General features: G+C 38.0%; 1 protein-coding gene across 2 annotated transcripts; it reads left to right on the top strand.

The window, feature by feature from the left end:
* The first annotated feature begins 3,428 nt into the window (after positions 1–3,428).
* On the top strand, positions 3,429–13,959 carry DHRS7C (dehydrogenase/reductase (SDR family) member 7C). Of its 2 annotated transcripts, none has more exons than XM_009701499.1 (7): positions 3,429–3,544; positions 4,011–4,166; positions 8,438–8,550; positions 9,949–10,159; positions 10,733–10,825; positions 12,979–13,134; positions 13,648–13,959. In XM_009701499.1, the coding sequence occupies exons 2-7, from the start codon at positions 4,013–4,015 to the stop codon at positions 13,854–13,856; spliced, it is 936 nt and encodes a 311-aa protein (XP_009699801.1). In that variant the 5' UTR covers positions 3,429–3,544; positions 4,011–4,012; the 3' UTR covers positions 13,857–13,959. The 2 variants fall into 2 exon arrangements, with proteins under 2 accessions (XP_009699801.1, XP_009699800.1); XM_009701498.1 differs by lacking the exon at positions 3,429–3,544 and adding an exon at positions 9,212–9,214 and having other exon boundaries at positions 4,013–4,166.
* The last annotated feature ends 243 nt before the right edge of the window (positions 13,960–14,202 follow it).

Genomic DNA, 14,202 nt, shown 5'->3' with positions numbered 1-14,202 from the left:
GATAATACTCTCATGTAATTTTGAAATCAATAAATAAAATTCTTAAAGTTTTTTGAGCACTGTAATCTCTAAAGCACCAGTAGAGACCTTCTGGCTGATATCAGTATTCTGTATTTTTCTTAAATGTCCCCAGCTGCAAGAGCTACAAACTCTGTCTTGATTTGAAAACTGAACTTACTCTCCAGAAGATTTTCCAGTGAGGATATTCCAGATGTTGAGACTAACAGGTGCTTTTTTACAGCATGAGCCATCACCATCCACAAAGGTAAACAGAGTCTGCCTCTTGCCATCCTTCAATAAAACATATGATGGTTAAAAAACAAGTTCAGCACTAACTTCTAACCTTATGTATAAGTGGATAAGCCTCATGTATGCTGGTTTTTACACTGAGTTGATATAGTCTGGAACTGAATTAAGCAGTCCCTAGATAGTGCACTGAAAGCACAGTGTGACACATGTCCAGTCTGGAGCACATAGCAAAGACCATCTCCTAATTTTCCTGCCAAGATAGAAAAGGTTTTTAAAAGTCATGGAAGAGAAAGGAAGAGCAGGTTAAGATGATATTTTTAATAGAGTTTCAGGGGGGAAAAAAAAAAAAAAAGAGAGGCATAGAGCACTGAATTCATTGAAGGAATGGAGACTGCCAATCTACAGGTTTTCCATGGTGCTGGTAGGTTATGAGAGAAACCAGAATTTGAAAGCCATGAAGTTTAAAGTGTCCTGCTGATAAATTGCGCACCAGACAAAGGAATGAAGGCTAAAGTGCAACTGTTATAAATGGGATAACTGTAGGGTAATTTGGAGATGAAGAGTCTGAGATTGCCTAGGTAACCAGATGAGAACCACATAATTTGGATATGGATGTTGCAGAACTGGGATCAATGAGCAAAAGGTAATTCAGAGTGGATTGTTTCTTTGAAATGCGTTTGAGAAGAGAAATGGAGATAGAATGGCTACAAAAAGGTGGATTCAGAAGTAAGAAAAAATGGGGAATAATGTAAGAAATCAGGTAAAGAGAAAAGATGAGACCTTCCAACAGTTGGAATGCAGATGCCTACAGGTGGTAATGAAGCTGACTGCAGATCCAAGCCCACCAGGAAACCCATTGGTCAACCCAATAGTCTCCCTCAGGAGAAAGGAGTGCCCCTAACCATTACTTTTTCTGTAGTGTTTTAAACTTTCCTTTCCTTCAAGAAACAAATAAAGCCAAACAAAACCACAAACAGAACATCAAAGAACACCCACCCACCCAGTGCTATGTCCAGCACTTCTGAACAATGTGAAATATAAGTAATGTAAATGTATATAAGTGCATGCTCATGCTCTCAGACAGCCTCCTGGGTTGAGCACTTCAGGGAATTAAGCCCTAGATCTCCATCAAGTTTCAGATTTGGACACCCACTGTTCAGCTCTGGTGTCATCTGGGACAGTTGCTGGACCTCAGCTCTGGACAAAGGGGTTGGGAATGTACAGACTTTCAGGGCTAGGTGAGGAAGAGCGAGGGCCTCAGTTTTGTTCAAGTTTCCCTGTCAATAACTTACCCTTTTTATGGGATCTACAGTCCGAAACAATTTAGTATTCTTGTTTCTCTGATGTTTCCAGTACTGCTCTCTAGGTGGCAGTGCAGAATACATTTCTCTGGTACTTCACCCGACAGAGATTTGCGTATTTTGAAAGATTTGGAGATACTGGTTACTGCAGTGACTGTATGTCTGTATTTTTCCAGATGACTCCAGCAGCCTTTTGTTGAAAGACATGTTAGCATTTTATCATTACAATCTTACACATTTTTGGTTGTCTAGTTCTTTCAATTGACTTTCTCCTGTTCTTGCTCTTACATTACCTGTACCATTGCTCCAGTTCGTTTGGAAACAAAGCAAACAAATCATTTGGAACTCCTATAAATTCTCTCTCTTTAGTGTGCGCTTTTTTTTTGATGTTTCACCTTCAAAGAAAGACGTTTCCAGAATCCTGAATAAACTAAACAAACAACACTTTCTGTTCATAAAAGGAACAAACCAGCTTACTTACTGATAGTGAAATGCATATCTGTTTATTTAAAGCTGATGCTTTAAAAGTAAGTGAAAACAGAAGGGGCTTCAGGGGTGATGGAAAACCAGATTTCCCCTTTGCTTCTGTAGGTGTCTTGGCATGACTTCTCAGCTCATTTGACTTAATGTTTTTACATTCTCCTTTGGAAACTGACATAAATTTCAGGACATCATGACCATTTTTCATTGAAAAACAGTATTTATTCATATCTGTCATTCACTATGGAGTCTTTTTATCTAGAAGTGTACACAATGTTTCAAACATTGACACATTATACAATTCTGTGATTTGAAAATCTTAAATCATGAGTTCTTTGGCAGGCAACCTCAACTTTCACAGACAGGAATATGCATCTTGATTCCCAATGTCATTAACTTCTAGCAAGCTAGATTTACAAACTCTGTCTAAAAGTCCCCTCCTACACCCTCTTCAATAACCTTCTATCCTTTCCCACTCATTGAAAGCTAACGCTGTCCTAGTACCTGCAGACGTAACCATGAACTTTTTGTTCCTGGTTACAACACTCCAATATCAATGACTCTCTATCATTTGTACACTTGTCATTCTCTCATTGGAGATGAAAATTAGAACACAGAATTTAGATGACCAGTTACACAGCACGAACAGGAGTACTGAATCTGGTTGTCAAAACTTACAATTTTAAGACTGTGAAACAATTTTTTGAAACAACAAAACAGGAATGATTTATGGTAAGCCATTCTTTTCCCTAGAACTCGAGAGGTCAAACCGTAACTGTGATTGTCAGGTTAACAGATAATGTCTCTCTGCAGGAAATGTAAAAGTTAGATCACCTACCTAAAGTTGATATGGTCCTGAAATTACTGGGAAAGAGGCATATCTGCCTTGCAGATACCAAGAGTGGAAAGCGGCCTGCAGCACCTGGAAGCACAGTATGCCAGCCTGGTCTATGTTCAGGCACTCAGCTGCCCACAACAGGTCTGTGGGATGCACTGGTTCCAAAGCCAGTTTGCTCAAAGACCTTTTTCTGACACATACTTACATCATTCATATTGCTGAACAGTGATTATTTCAAATGGCTACTTCTTTATGGTACTATTTGCTTGATTTTGAAGACCTATTGTTATCATGGAGTTTATACAAATGTTTTGATGTGTAAAGTTAATTGATGACTGATGACAAGAAATTGAGACAGTCCTATGAACAACCTCAACTGAAGGCAAGACAGAAAGATAGATATTTCTTTCTACAGTTGTATTGATACTGTACTAAGTGTTTCTACATGACTGCCCGGCCTGTTAGACTAGATAGATCAGGCATGTGAATCACACTGTAGATGCTATATTTACTTTTAAAGTATTTCTGTCAACAGCTATACATAGCCCTTCTCATTCAGGGCAAGCAGCCTCAACAAATGCAATGCTCTACGAAATTGCTAAAGGACTTTAATTAAACCTGTAATACAAAAATACAAAAGAATACTTTATCTGTACCTAGAGTCTTCATAGCCATAGTAAGTGATTCTATTTTCTCTCTCTTTTAGAACAGAAATTAGTTCTATTATGTGTTTTATCTGAAATTAGGATTGAAAGCTTTTTATCTGTTTTCCTATAATAGCAACATAATTAAAAGATCAGTGTTATATTTTAGCCTATGTTTTGACTCAAGGCAGTATTTGTACTAAAATTCTATATTTTTTTTTTTGCAATTAGAGTAATTTTGAATAAAAGGAATCCAGATTTGGTATAGACCATGCAGTGAGGAGGTAAACAGACAAACAAACAATATTACCCTGTTTATTAAATAATAACAAACCATTGATTGGAAAACAAGCTTATCACTGCTTCAAGCCTTTGGTATGCTGATTTCTAGATTTTCTATATATGAAAACCTTGATTTTTAAGATAAGAATAATTTAAAAAGTAGTGAATGCATATTGTGATTACTGTTATTCTCATATGGTCTTTTGTTTCCTGCAGAGATGGATGTTCTTGCTGTATTTGCTCTACCACTGCTTCTCTTAGGGATCAGTGGAATTATTTACATTTACCACTCAGTCAGGTGGCTATTGTCCAAGTCAGCTGTGCAAAACAAGGTGGTAGTGATCACGGATGCCATCTCTGGACTGGGCAAGGGTGAGTTGTCTCATTTCTTCTTGGTGTCAGGGAACAGAAGCAGCCAGAAAACCACTCTCTAGGAGATGAAATGTGCATATATTATCTTGTATATAGTCATAACTGCCTGAGTGAAGCAGAAGTTAAGAAATATATTTTTAAACAAATCCTATGATTTTTAAATATATCTTTTTAATCTCAGTCATAGGAATTGCTGGTAAAGGTTTAGGAATTGCAAATCTTTCCATTTATTTAATTCAATAGAATGAGAGGTTTTGTAAGCACATTAAGAATGCTATTTTTAGCATGTTGTTACTGTGAGATCTTATTACATAGACTGCCACTGCAGGGTAGCAGCATATCAGTATGAACAGGTTTCACATTACTCTCTACATGTTCCTTTTTAGCCCTTAAAGACTTCAACATTTCCTGCTCCCTGTAAACAGCAGTGCTCATCCCTCTGTCCCTGTTCATATCTCTGCCCCCTCTGTCACGCATGTTAGTCCTCTTCCCTTGACATCCTCCAGCACCTCCATCTGGGCCGCCTGGCTATGCGTAATGGTGGGTTCAGTGAACAGAAGGAAAGGGCATGTGATAATTTATCTATTTACATAAGCTGATTGCATGGATGGTCAGCCACTTAGCATATACTTCTTCTCGACTGATATTTCAGGGGAGGTTGAGGTTGGATATTAGGAAGAACTTCTTCACTGTAAGAGTCATTCAGCATTAGAACAGGCTCCCTGGGAGGTGGTGAACTCACCATCCCTGGAGGTGTTCAAAAAACGTTCAGATGTGGTGCTTTGAGACATGGTTTAGTGGGCATGGTGGCGTTGGGTCTACGGTTGGACTTGATGATCTTTGAGGTCTCTTCCAACCATAACCATTCTATGATTCTATGATTTCCTGCCTACACACTGCTGCCAAATTAAAGGTACTAGGTCATATATTTCTTATGTACAGTCTTGCTCTAGGCATCACTTGAGGGGCAGTAGATGCAAGTGCCTCATAAGGCAAACATAGCTTGAGGCTACATTTTAACATTTTCAGTGGCTTGCTATGTGTTGGAAACCTTGCAATCCCAAGCAGAAAATAGATAAGGAAAGAGAATGCTCTTGCAGAATTATTCCTTAGCAGAACAGAGCAGAGACCTGCAACAGAAATACACGCTATGCTGGCAAGGAGTGCTTTTTATCACAGCCTGTTAGGACAAGGTATGAAATAATTCTAACCTCCACATCCCATATGATCTTTCCTTTTCCCTGACACACGCCAGTTTCAGTTGAAGATAACATTAACATGCATTTATTGGTTATATTTCAGTATTTCTGTTTGGAGAGGCATGATTTAGAGTTCTCCAGCTGAGATTGGCTGTCTCGTAGAATCATAGTCTGCCTGGAGATTTCTAGACAGAGGTCCTGCTTGGAGCAGGAATATCACCAGTGCTAGATCTGATTGGGTGTGGCTTCCAACCAAATCTTGGAAACCTTCAAGAATAAAGAACATTTATTGAACATTTATCCAGGTATTTTGCTCCAACACTGCATGACCCCTAGGGAAGATTTTCCTAAATTCAACTTCCTTATTAACTTTTTTTCATCTTTTTTTTTCTTTTTTTGGCGATGAACGGCTGCCTATCTCTTGAGACTACAAAGGCAATTACCTCCCACACACCTCTACACTCCCGTACCCTTTTTCACATAGATGAAAAAGGATGTAACTCAAAACATTTTTATTTTATTGTCCTAAACATATCTACTTCCAGTATCCCATAGGGTGATACCAAGAAATTATTTGCAAGCTTGAATGATTGCAATTCATGCAGAATTTACTGTGCAGTCCACTCATGCATATGCGATTGCCATTCGTCCAGAGCTTTGAAATACCAGCTGTCTGGCCAGCTGCCGCATATTTGAGCTCTTAGAAGACAGCTAAATTCCTTTTCCCACATGCCAGAATTTCTGGACTAAAGACGACATTTATCAAAGTTTAAAAAGAGAAACAAAAACTATGATGATTGAAGATATTTGCAATGGTTTATGGTTGTTATTTAAACCTGATTCCTGCTTCTTCTCAGTGCTATAACTCAGAAAAGTCCAGGACAGTTCTAGAAGAAAACATCATTAGTTTCCCTTTTTCCCTTTTATTGCTATTCACACAGCCATCACGGTTTATTCACAAGGTTGTCCCAACTGTTATGTTTACAGGAAAAATATTGGTGTAGTTCTCCTAGTACTGGAAAATAATCTTTTGGGCTTTAAATAAAAAATCTTTCTATGCTAAAAAAAAAAAAAAGAAAATTAAAGACATCCATAAAATTACTGTTGTAAATAATGAAAAAGATTACATAAATAAAAGTCTCCAGCTGCACAGGTTTACAAAAAATAGAAGAGTGCATCCAGAAGTATTTCCATGCAAATATTAAGAGTCTAACATGGGTGTTTAAGAAATCTGAGATAGGCATATAACAACATAACTGGATTTGCCTGTGAGTATTGAAATCTGAAGAAAACGCTTTTTGGAGGGCAGAGAGCTATAGCATTAGGGTTGTACTGTTGCCCATTGAACAAAGACCACAGGAGCTAAGACAAATCAAACAGGCTGGAAAGGCCTAAGAGTAATTGTAAGACCATACTCCTGTTCTTCCCATGCTGAATACGTAACTGTCATACAGATTTGATTTAGGGACCAAATATGAGGACTCCAAGGCTGAGAGCTTTCTGGAAGACCTAATCAGGAAAAAAAACATGAAAGGAAAAATAACTCTTGATTTCCAATCCTACGTGCACATATAACCCACTATCAACTAATTGTCTGGCTGCAGATCTCTGGTTTGGGGCACAGTGGGCACATCATCAGTCACATCCTCAGGCCTATCTGCAAGATATTATCTATTCCAAGAAAGAAAAGGCCGGCAATTTTGTACTTTTCCTGATCAGAAGAACAATCTTCACAGATTCCTAGACTGACAGCCACAGTTTCAGTCAGCTGAGCTAGAACATGCACCCTGTCGCACCCTATAACAGCCAGAGGGATACAATTGACAATTAATTCCTAAAAGGTCCCCATGAGATATCTGTGCTCCGTGTTTTTAAATGCTTTTCTTTGGCTAAACTGACAGGACGGTGAGGAATATATTCTCCCTTAATACCACCTAGAGAAGAAAATAGACCAGACACACACTATCAAGATGCTCCCGCCTGGTATTTCATAATCTGGATTGAGTTGATCACATACTCCCATGAAGACCCAACCTAATAAGTTGGCTACAGTCTTGTAGCCAGTGGTGAGGTAGGATGATGGGTTACACTGACTGCCAATTCCTCTTGTTATGCGAGTTCCCACTTTCAGAAAATCACAATCATAGTTCATTTGCATAAGAAGGGGAGAATTCTCCCTAGAGACCTAGCTTAAACTAGGATGAACCCATACCTCAGAATATCCCTGAGTATATGGAGAAAAAGCAGCGCCAGCCCAGCATACCCAGAAACGTTCTCTGTGACCTTCTCAGGAAGGCTTCAGGGAATGTAGCTGAACAATAGGTAGCTCAAGCTGGTCCCTGACGCCTCTTCTGGCTACTGGAAAGGTCTAATACTTAGGAGATAAAAGTCTTGGGAAGGATTACATATGGATGGAAGGGTCTGTAGAAGAAAGGCCTCTCTCATTGCTGCTCCATCTGTGGCCAGTGGGTGGTAAGTTTCTCTGTGTTGCTCTTTCTCAAAGTTGTAGATGAGTTTATTGTTGCCAAGAGTTTCATAAAGGTAGCATACAGATTTAGTTTTACTATTTACTGGGGTTAGTTGGCTTCTTCTTTATACTGCAGTAGACATGAAGGTTTGCAAAAGATGTAGTTTGTATTATAACAACCTTAAGCATGTATTTTTGTGTATCTTTTTCTTTATAGCAAATGTGTCTGTAGGTGGAGAGAGTTAAGGAAGACAATCAGAATTATTTTTCTATCTCAAATCCATCATCCATTAACTGAGATATGTTCTTTTCTTAATTAAAATTGTATTAAATCCCATGACTAAACAGTACCATTGTGCTGTACCATTAATTGTGCATTATACATTTTAATATATATACATTACATTTTAATTTATTACTCACATATACATTATTGCAATTTAATGCTTTCTTTTTTCTAATATATATTTATCCTTTCAAAATTAATGAATTTTAAAGCATAGATTCAACATTATTAGCAAAAACAGCATCCCATTTCAAGTAAAATAAACAAAATCAAATTACTATTATTGTTATTATTTCTTTTGAACATATTTCTGTCCTAGAATGTTCTCGAGTGTTTCACACAGGAGGAGCAAGGCTTGTGTTGTGTGGCAGGACATGGGAAAAGTTAGAAGCCTTGTATGACGCTTTAATTAGTGTGGCAGACCCTGGTATGGTAAGTATTTCCTCACTCTGCTTTGAAAAATTCACAACTTGAGGTAAACTCCTTGCTGAGGTACACAAGCTGCTTTTAAATCCAGTAAAACAAGGTACATGAAACATGTTTCACTGTTAATGGTGATTTTGGTCACCCAGGTAACACAACCAATACAGTCCAGAGAAGGAGAGAGAAAGAAACATCTCTGAAGGTCTTCAGACCATGATACCAAAAGGATAAATCAGAAATCCTGCCCTTTTGAGCTAATTTAAGGCAATTACAATGGAGTGGTCCTGCATTTTGAACAGGCCACCCAACTTTCGAAATGCTAGACAGAGGAATTTGCTTGTTAATTTGGATGAAAGGGATCAAAAGTGCTTCATTTAATCACAAGAACTATCATCCATTTTTCACATAATTAGAATGCTCCAGAAGTGGGAGAAGGATCTGAAGATTGAATTAATTTTGAGTTTCTCCACTACTTTGGGAGAAGTCTGAGCTAGAAGGGCATGGGAACATATGAAAAAGATTGCCCTTTCCTCATTACCACTGACTGGGTCACCATGCAAGTAGATGTGCAAGGATGCCCCTGCTGCCAGTTCTTTGGAAGCTGTTTCTTTGATGCTCATGGGAAAGCTTTCCTTCTGTGACCAACAGATAACTGATTCATTTCAGGGAGCAGGTGTTCCTGAAGGCATCGCACAAATTCTACAGCCATTGCTCACCAGACCAACAAATATTTACGTTTCACCCTTTTTTTGCAGTGAGCTTCATTCATCTGCATAAATAACCATAAAAGTAGTGTGTTCATGTTAGTCTGCGCAGATTCAACAAGAAAAAATATACTGAGTATTACTAAGGGATCTGCATTACATTGTTGTGGTAATACAGTAAGAGAAGATACTCAAAGTTCATTCCTCTGTCCCATAGCTAATAAAATGTGCATCTTTACAGAAATTGTGCAAATGTAAACTCTATTTGGATAACATATAGCTGAACAAACCATTCCTACCGTCCAATTGTCCCCCATGCATATGTAAATTATCCTAGACTCTGTGGTTGGCAAAGTTCTCCAAAGGGCTGCTTACAGAAAGGTTATAACTTGGAGTGATACGAGTTACCCCTTGTGTCTATTATCTCTCTGCACTGCTTACAAGAGACACAAAACTCAATAGAGTAGAGCTAGTCCAGCTTATCCCTTCCATGGTGCTCTGCTTCATCTGAATTTCAGAGTCTATGAATACCCATTGCTGAACTACCTTCTTTCTAGAGTAGGTTAAAAGAACACATCAAAGTTTTTGTGAGAATGATAAAAGCACTTTCTTCAGATATCAAGGTAAATTCATTTATAAGACAAGTAAATAGAAATACATTTTTATATAACAAGTATCCTTGAAATAATCTTTTCTTTATTAGACATATGCACCAAAGCTTATACTTCTGAATATCTCAGACATAAACTGCATTCAAGATGTAGCTAAGGAAATCCTGAATTGCTATGGATGTGTGGATATACTGATCAACAACGCAAGTATGAAGGTGAAAGGAGCAGTGCAGAGCATTTCATTGGAACTTGATAAAAAGATAATGGATGCCAACTATTTTGGACCTATAACATTAACCAAAGGTATTTTAATTTTTTTTCCTGTTTTGCTGTTGCCACTTAAATCTTGAGATCTAAGTCATTGGGATTACACTTTCATTTGCACTTATTTTTGCCTTCTTCACTATAATAAAAAAAAAACTCTGTGAAAGTTAATGGACTGAAATTGAGGTGAAGAAGATCAGAATCAGACTGCCTGGTTTTGGAAATAGATTGGTCAAGCAATATATAAGCAGGTGTTTGAAAGACAGACTTTTTTTAAAGTTCTGATTATTGTACTGTGCGTATGGTGAGTCCTCTATTTACGCGCTTGCTGCCTTTGTTACAAAGACAATTGCTTTCAAAACCCTTGTAAAGATACAAACAGGGTGACAACTATATGTGATGATAATGCACCCAAATCTGCATGTAGAATCCAAGTGAAGTCTAGAAGACACTCCATTTCCAGCTACTGGATTTTGTGATACCTTTGATTGCAGTATTGAGACAACCTTCATTAAAGCTGTGCTATCGACACTTCAGCTGTCACTTCTTTTCATTAAATACATTGAACTCTTTTATTTATGTGGCTCTTTCTTTTATTTCTTTTTTTCCCAGCCATTCTTCCCAACATGATCTCAAGAAGAACTGGCCAAATTGTTCTAATTAATAGTATCCAAGGAAAAATAGGAATCCCATTTCGTGCAGCTTGTAAGTTATGCGTAGTAAAAATGTACATTCTGATGAATAAATTGTAAGTATTCCATGGCACTGGTAATAGGTTATTAAAAGTGCTAATCTGCATCCTAATTCAGGAAACTATTAATAGAGTATTTGGCTGAAAAATTTTCAAAGTGGAACTCAAGAAGAAATAGTTAAAATACTATCTTTGAAGTATAACTACTGCCTAAGGTATTTGAGGACAAGAGGATATTAAATGTGATCGCAAGGTTTTTTTGTGATCTTAGGAGACATTCAGGACACGACCAACTTGTAGGTCTGACATCTGTACTGAGCATAGTAGTAGAAACCATAATGAAGTATGAAGCAATGTATAAATATAACATACTGGTAGATACTAGCTACTGCTTTGTAAAGGGAGACTCATGCGTTTAATAGATTTATGTGTGAGAGTTTAAAAGGAGATGTAGTAATTCTATTCTGCTTGGTTTTCCAGAAAACATTCAAGAAAACTCCTAATGAAACTAAGTTGTCCTAAGTTACAATGAAAGGTCTTTACATTAATAAAATGCAAATTTAGTGGACAGGAAATATATGATAGATGTAAATTGACATTTTTAACTGTGACAGGCAGTCGGAGTGGATGATGGGCTCTGAATTAAAAGGTCTGCGAGACCTCAGGATTGTGACTTATAGTTCCATGAAAGCAAAATACAATGATAGAAACTATAAGGAAAGCAGTAGAGAAAGAAAAAAAAAAATCCTGTCTTTTCGCCTGTATATAAATCTACGCAATGCCCACATCTTGGACATAGTGTGCAATGCTGGTGTCACATCTCAAAAGAAGCATAAGAACTACGAAAAAGTCTCAGAAAAGAAACAACACATTGATGGGACACCTGGAATGGTTTCCATCCAGGAAACAGCCTATTGTGTCAAGATACATTGTATGTGTATAAAATCATTAGCACCTCTCCTGTGAAGACAGGCTGAGAGAGTTGGGGTTGTTCATCCTGGAGAAGAGAAGGCTCTGGGGAGACCTTATAACAGCATACAAGAAAGCTGGGGAGGGACTTCTTACAAGGGCATGTAGTGATAGGACAAGGTACAAGGGCTTTAAACTAGAATAGAGAAGATTTAGACTAGATATAAGGAAGAAATTCTTCACATTGAGGGTGATGAGACATGGAACAGGTTGCCCAGGGAAGTTGTGGATGCCCCTTCCCTGGAAGTCTAGTGGAAGGTGTTCCTGCCCATGGCATGGGGGGCTTGGAACTAGATGATCTTTAAAGTCCCTTTCAGCAAAACAAACCATTCTAAGATTCTATGATTCTATGAGTAGCAGAATCACTAGTTTTCAGAGAGATAGTTTTTATAATGCCTCTACCGATACCTATGTTGCATGAAATGAATCTGCCAGAAGGAACTTCAAAACAAATTAATGGAGAAGCTTCTTTCCATTCCTGGAACCCACCTGCTGTTTTTTATATTATATTATGCACAGGTTGATTTTCACTGCAAAGTCAAATACAAGGTGGACGAGTGTTTTGCATCTCTGTTGCACTTGACACAAAGTCAAGATTCACACACTATCTATCCATTCTCAATAAAAAGGCACTAAGAGGAGTTTAAAAAATTCTTAACATTCAGTTACTTTAGAATTAACTTTGATGTTCAAAGTTTCTTGGATTGCTGCTGCAAGGCAAAGGTCTAATTAGTTTACAAAACATTAGTACTCCTGCATTCAAGAAATTGACATGTATTTCACTGCATTTTACTGATATGTCATAAACTGCAGCAACAGTTGGTGTGGAGACTCATCTCACGGACAGTTGACCATCCACCAAAGACATTTTTAAACTGTAGAGATAATAGAAGTATTATTCCTTAACCCAGGACTTAATATTGCTGATTGGGAAATCCAAACACATGTTCTTTGACATGTATGGGAGACTGACTGCATACTTCCTGCATAATCGTCCTGTACAAATAATTTTCTTTTGTTTGTTTTAAATATGTCATATGATAATTTCACTGGGTGAAATAATTCACTGTTCTTTTGGCTAATCATTCCATGATCACTTTTCCAAACATTCATGTTTTATGGAACTCTATCATACATCTGTATTCATGCATTCATATATCCAAACATGCATATGTGGGGTTTTTTTTCTTTCTTTTAGATGCAGCTTCTAAGCATGCTGCTGTAGGCTTTTTTGACTGTCTTAGAGCTGAAATGGAAGAATTTGATATTTCTGTCAGCACAGTGAATCCAACCTTCATCTGTTCATACCATCGCCAACCAGCGCCTGGCAACTGGGAGGCATCTATTTGGAAATGTAAGGTTTGATGCATCAAGACAGACAGTAGATGAGGCCCATACAGCAGTACGGAGGCTTTTCCCAGGGAGAAGAAAGGAGCATAGGGAAAAGAATGGAAATGATAGAAAGGATGGACAGGTTAAGGGATTAGAAGAAAAGAGAGATTGGAGAGATCAGATGAGCCTGGCGAAGAGAGAAGGAACATGGAAAGAGTTAATATTATGTGAGAAAATAAATACACCAAGGCATGGGGAATGGAGGTAGAGCAGAGCATGAAAGGTCCCAAGAGAGAGTTCCACTGCATTTAAGTTGCTCCTCCTAGGAACTGTGAGGATTTTACTTCAAAATTGTAAAAAGATCTTAGGAACATACTAATGAGGGGAAGGGAAGTGGTAAGGGATTGAAAGTGTGTAGGAATTTAACTGATTTGACTGATGCACTAGCTGTGTATCTTTTCACCACCATTCCCTCAGATGTGTCTGTCTATCTGTCTGTCTGTTTGTACGACTCACTCCTTTCTTTGATTTACAGTCTTTTTCAGAAAGCTGACATATGGTGTGCACCCAGTGGAGGTAGCAGAGGAAGTCTTGCACACAGTGAGCAGTAAGAAGCAGGAGGTACTTATGGCCAACCCTATCCCCAGAGCAGCAGTTTACGTTCGCACCTTTTTCCCTGAGCTGTTTTTTGCCATTGTTGCCTCAGGGATTAGGGAAAAACTAAAGGCAGAAGAAGAAAATTGATTTTGTTCAGTTCATTTCCCTGCTTTTGACCCGAAAAAAAGCTTGTTTCAAATGTCAGTGATTTCTGCTTCTCATTATGGGTAGAATAAAGCAGGAGACTTTATTAAACATGAACCAACCAATGTCTCAGTGATTCACTACCATTGACATACATTTGTCTGTGGGACTTCTACTCTTCTGGATTAGTGAATATGACGAGATGTCATTGTTTGCATTACAGCAGTATGGGAAAAACTCTACTAGGAACTCTATCACTGTTGTAAAAGAGTGATTCCCAATCTAAATAGGTAGATCAAAATTTGGGAACCTGCAGCAACTTATCAGAACAGTCTGTCAATGCTAGGAC

The sequence above is a fragment of the Cariama cristata genome, unplaced genomic scaffold (genome assembly GCF_000690535.1).
Source record: "Cariama cristata isolate BGI_N322 unplaced genomic scaffold, ASM69053v1 scaffold506, whole genome shotgun sequence".
NCBI classification, from domain to species: Eukaryota; Metazoa; Chordata; class Aves; order Cariamiformes; family Cariamidae; genus Cariama; species Cariama cristata.
The sequence above is the reverse complement of the archived record's forward strand: the minus strand, read 5'-3'. Positions and strand labels throughout refer to the sequence as shown.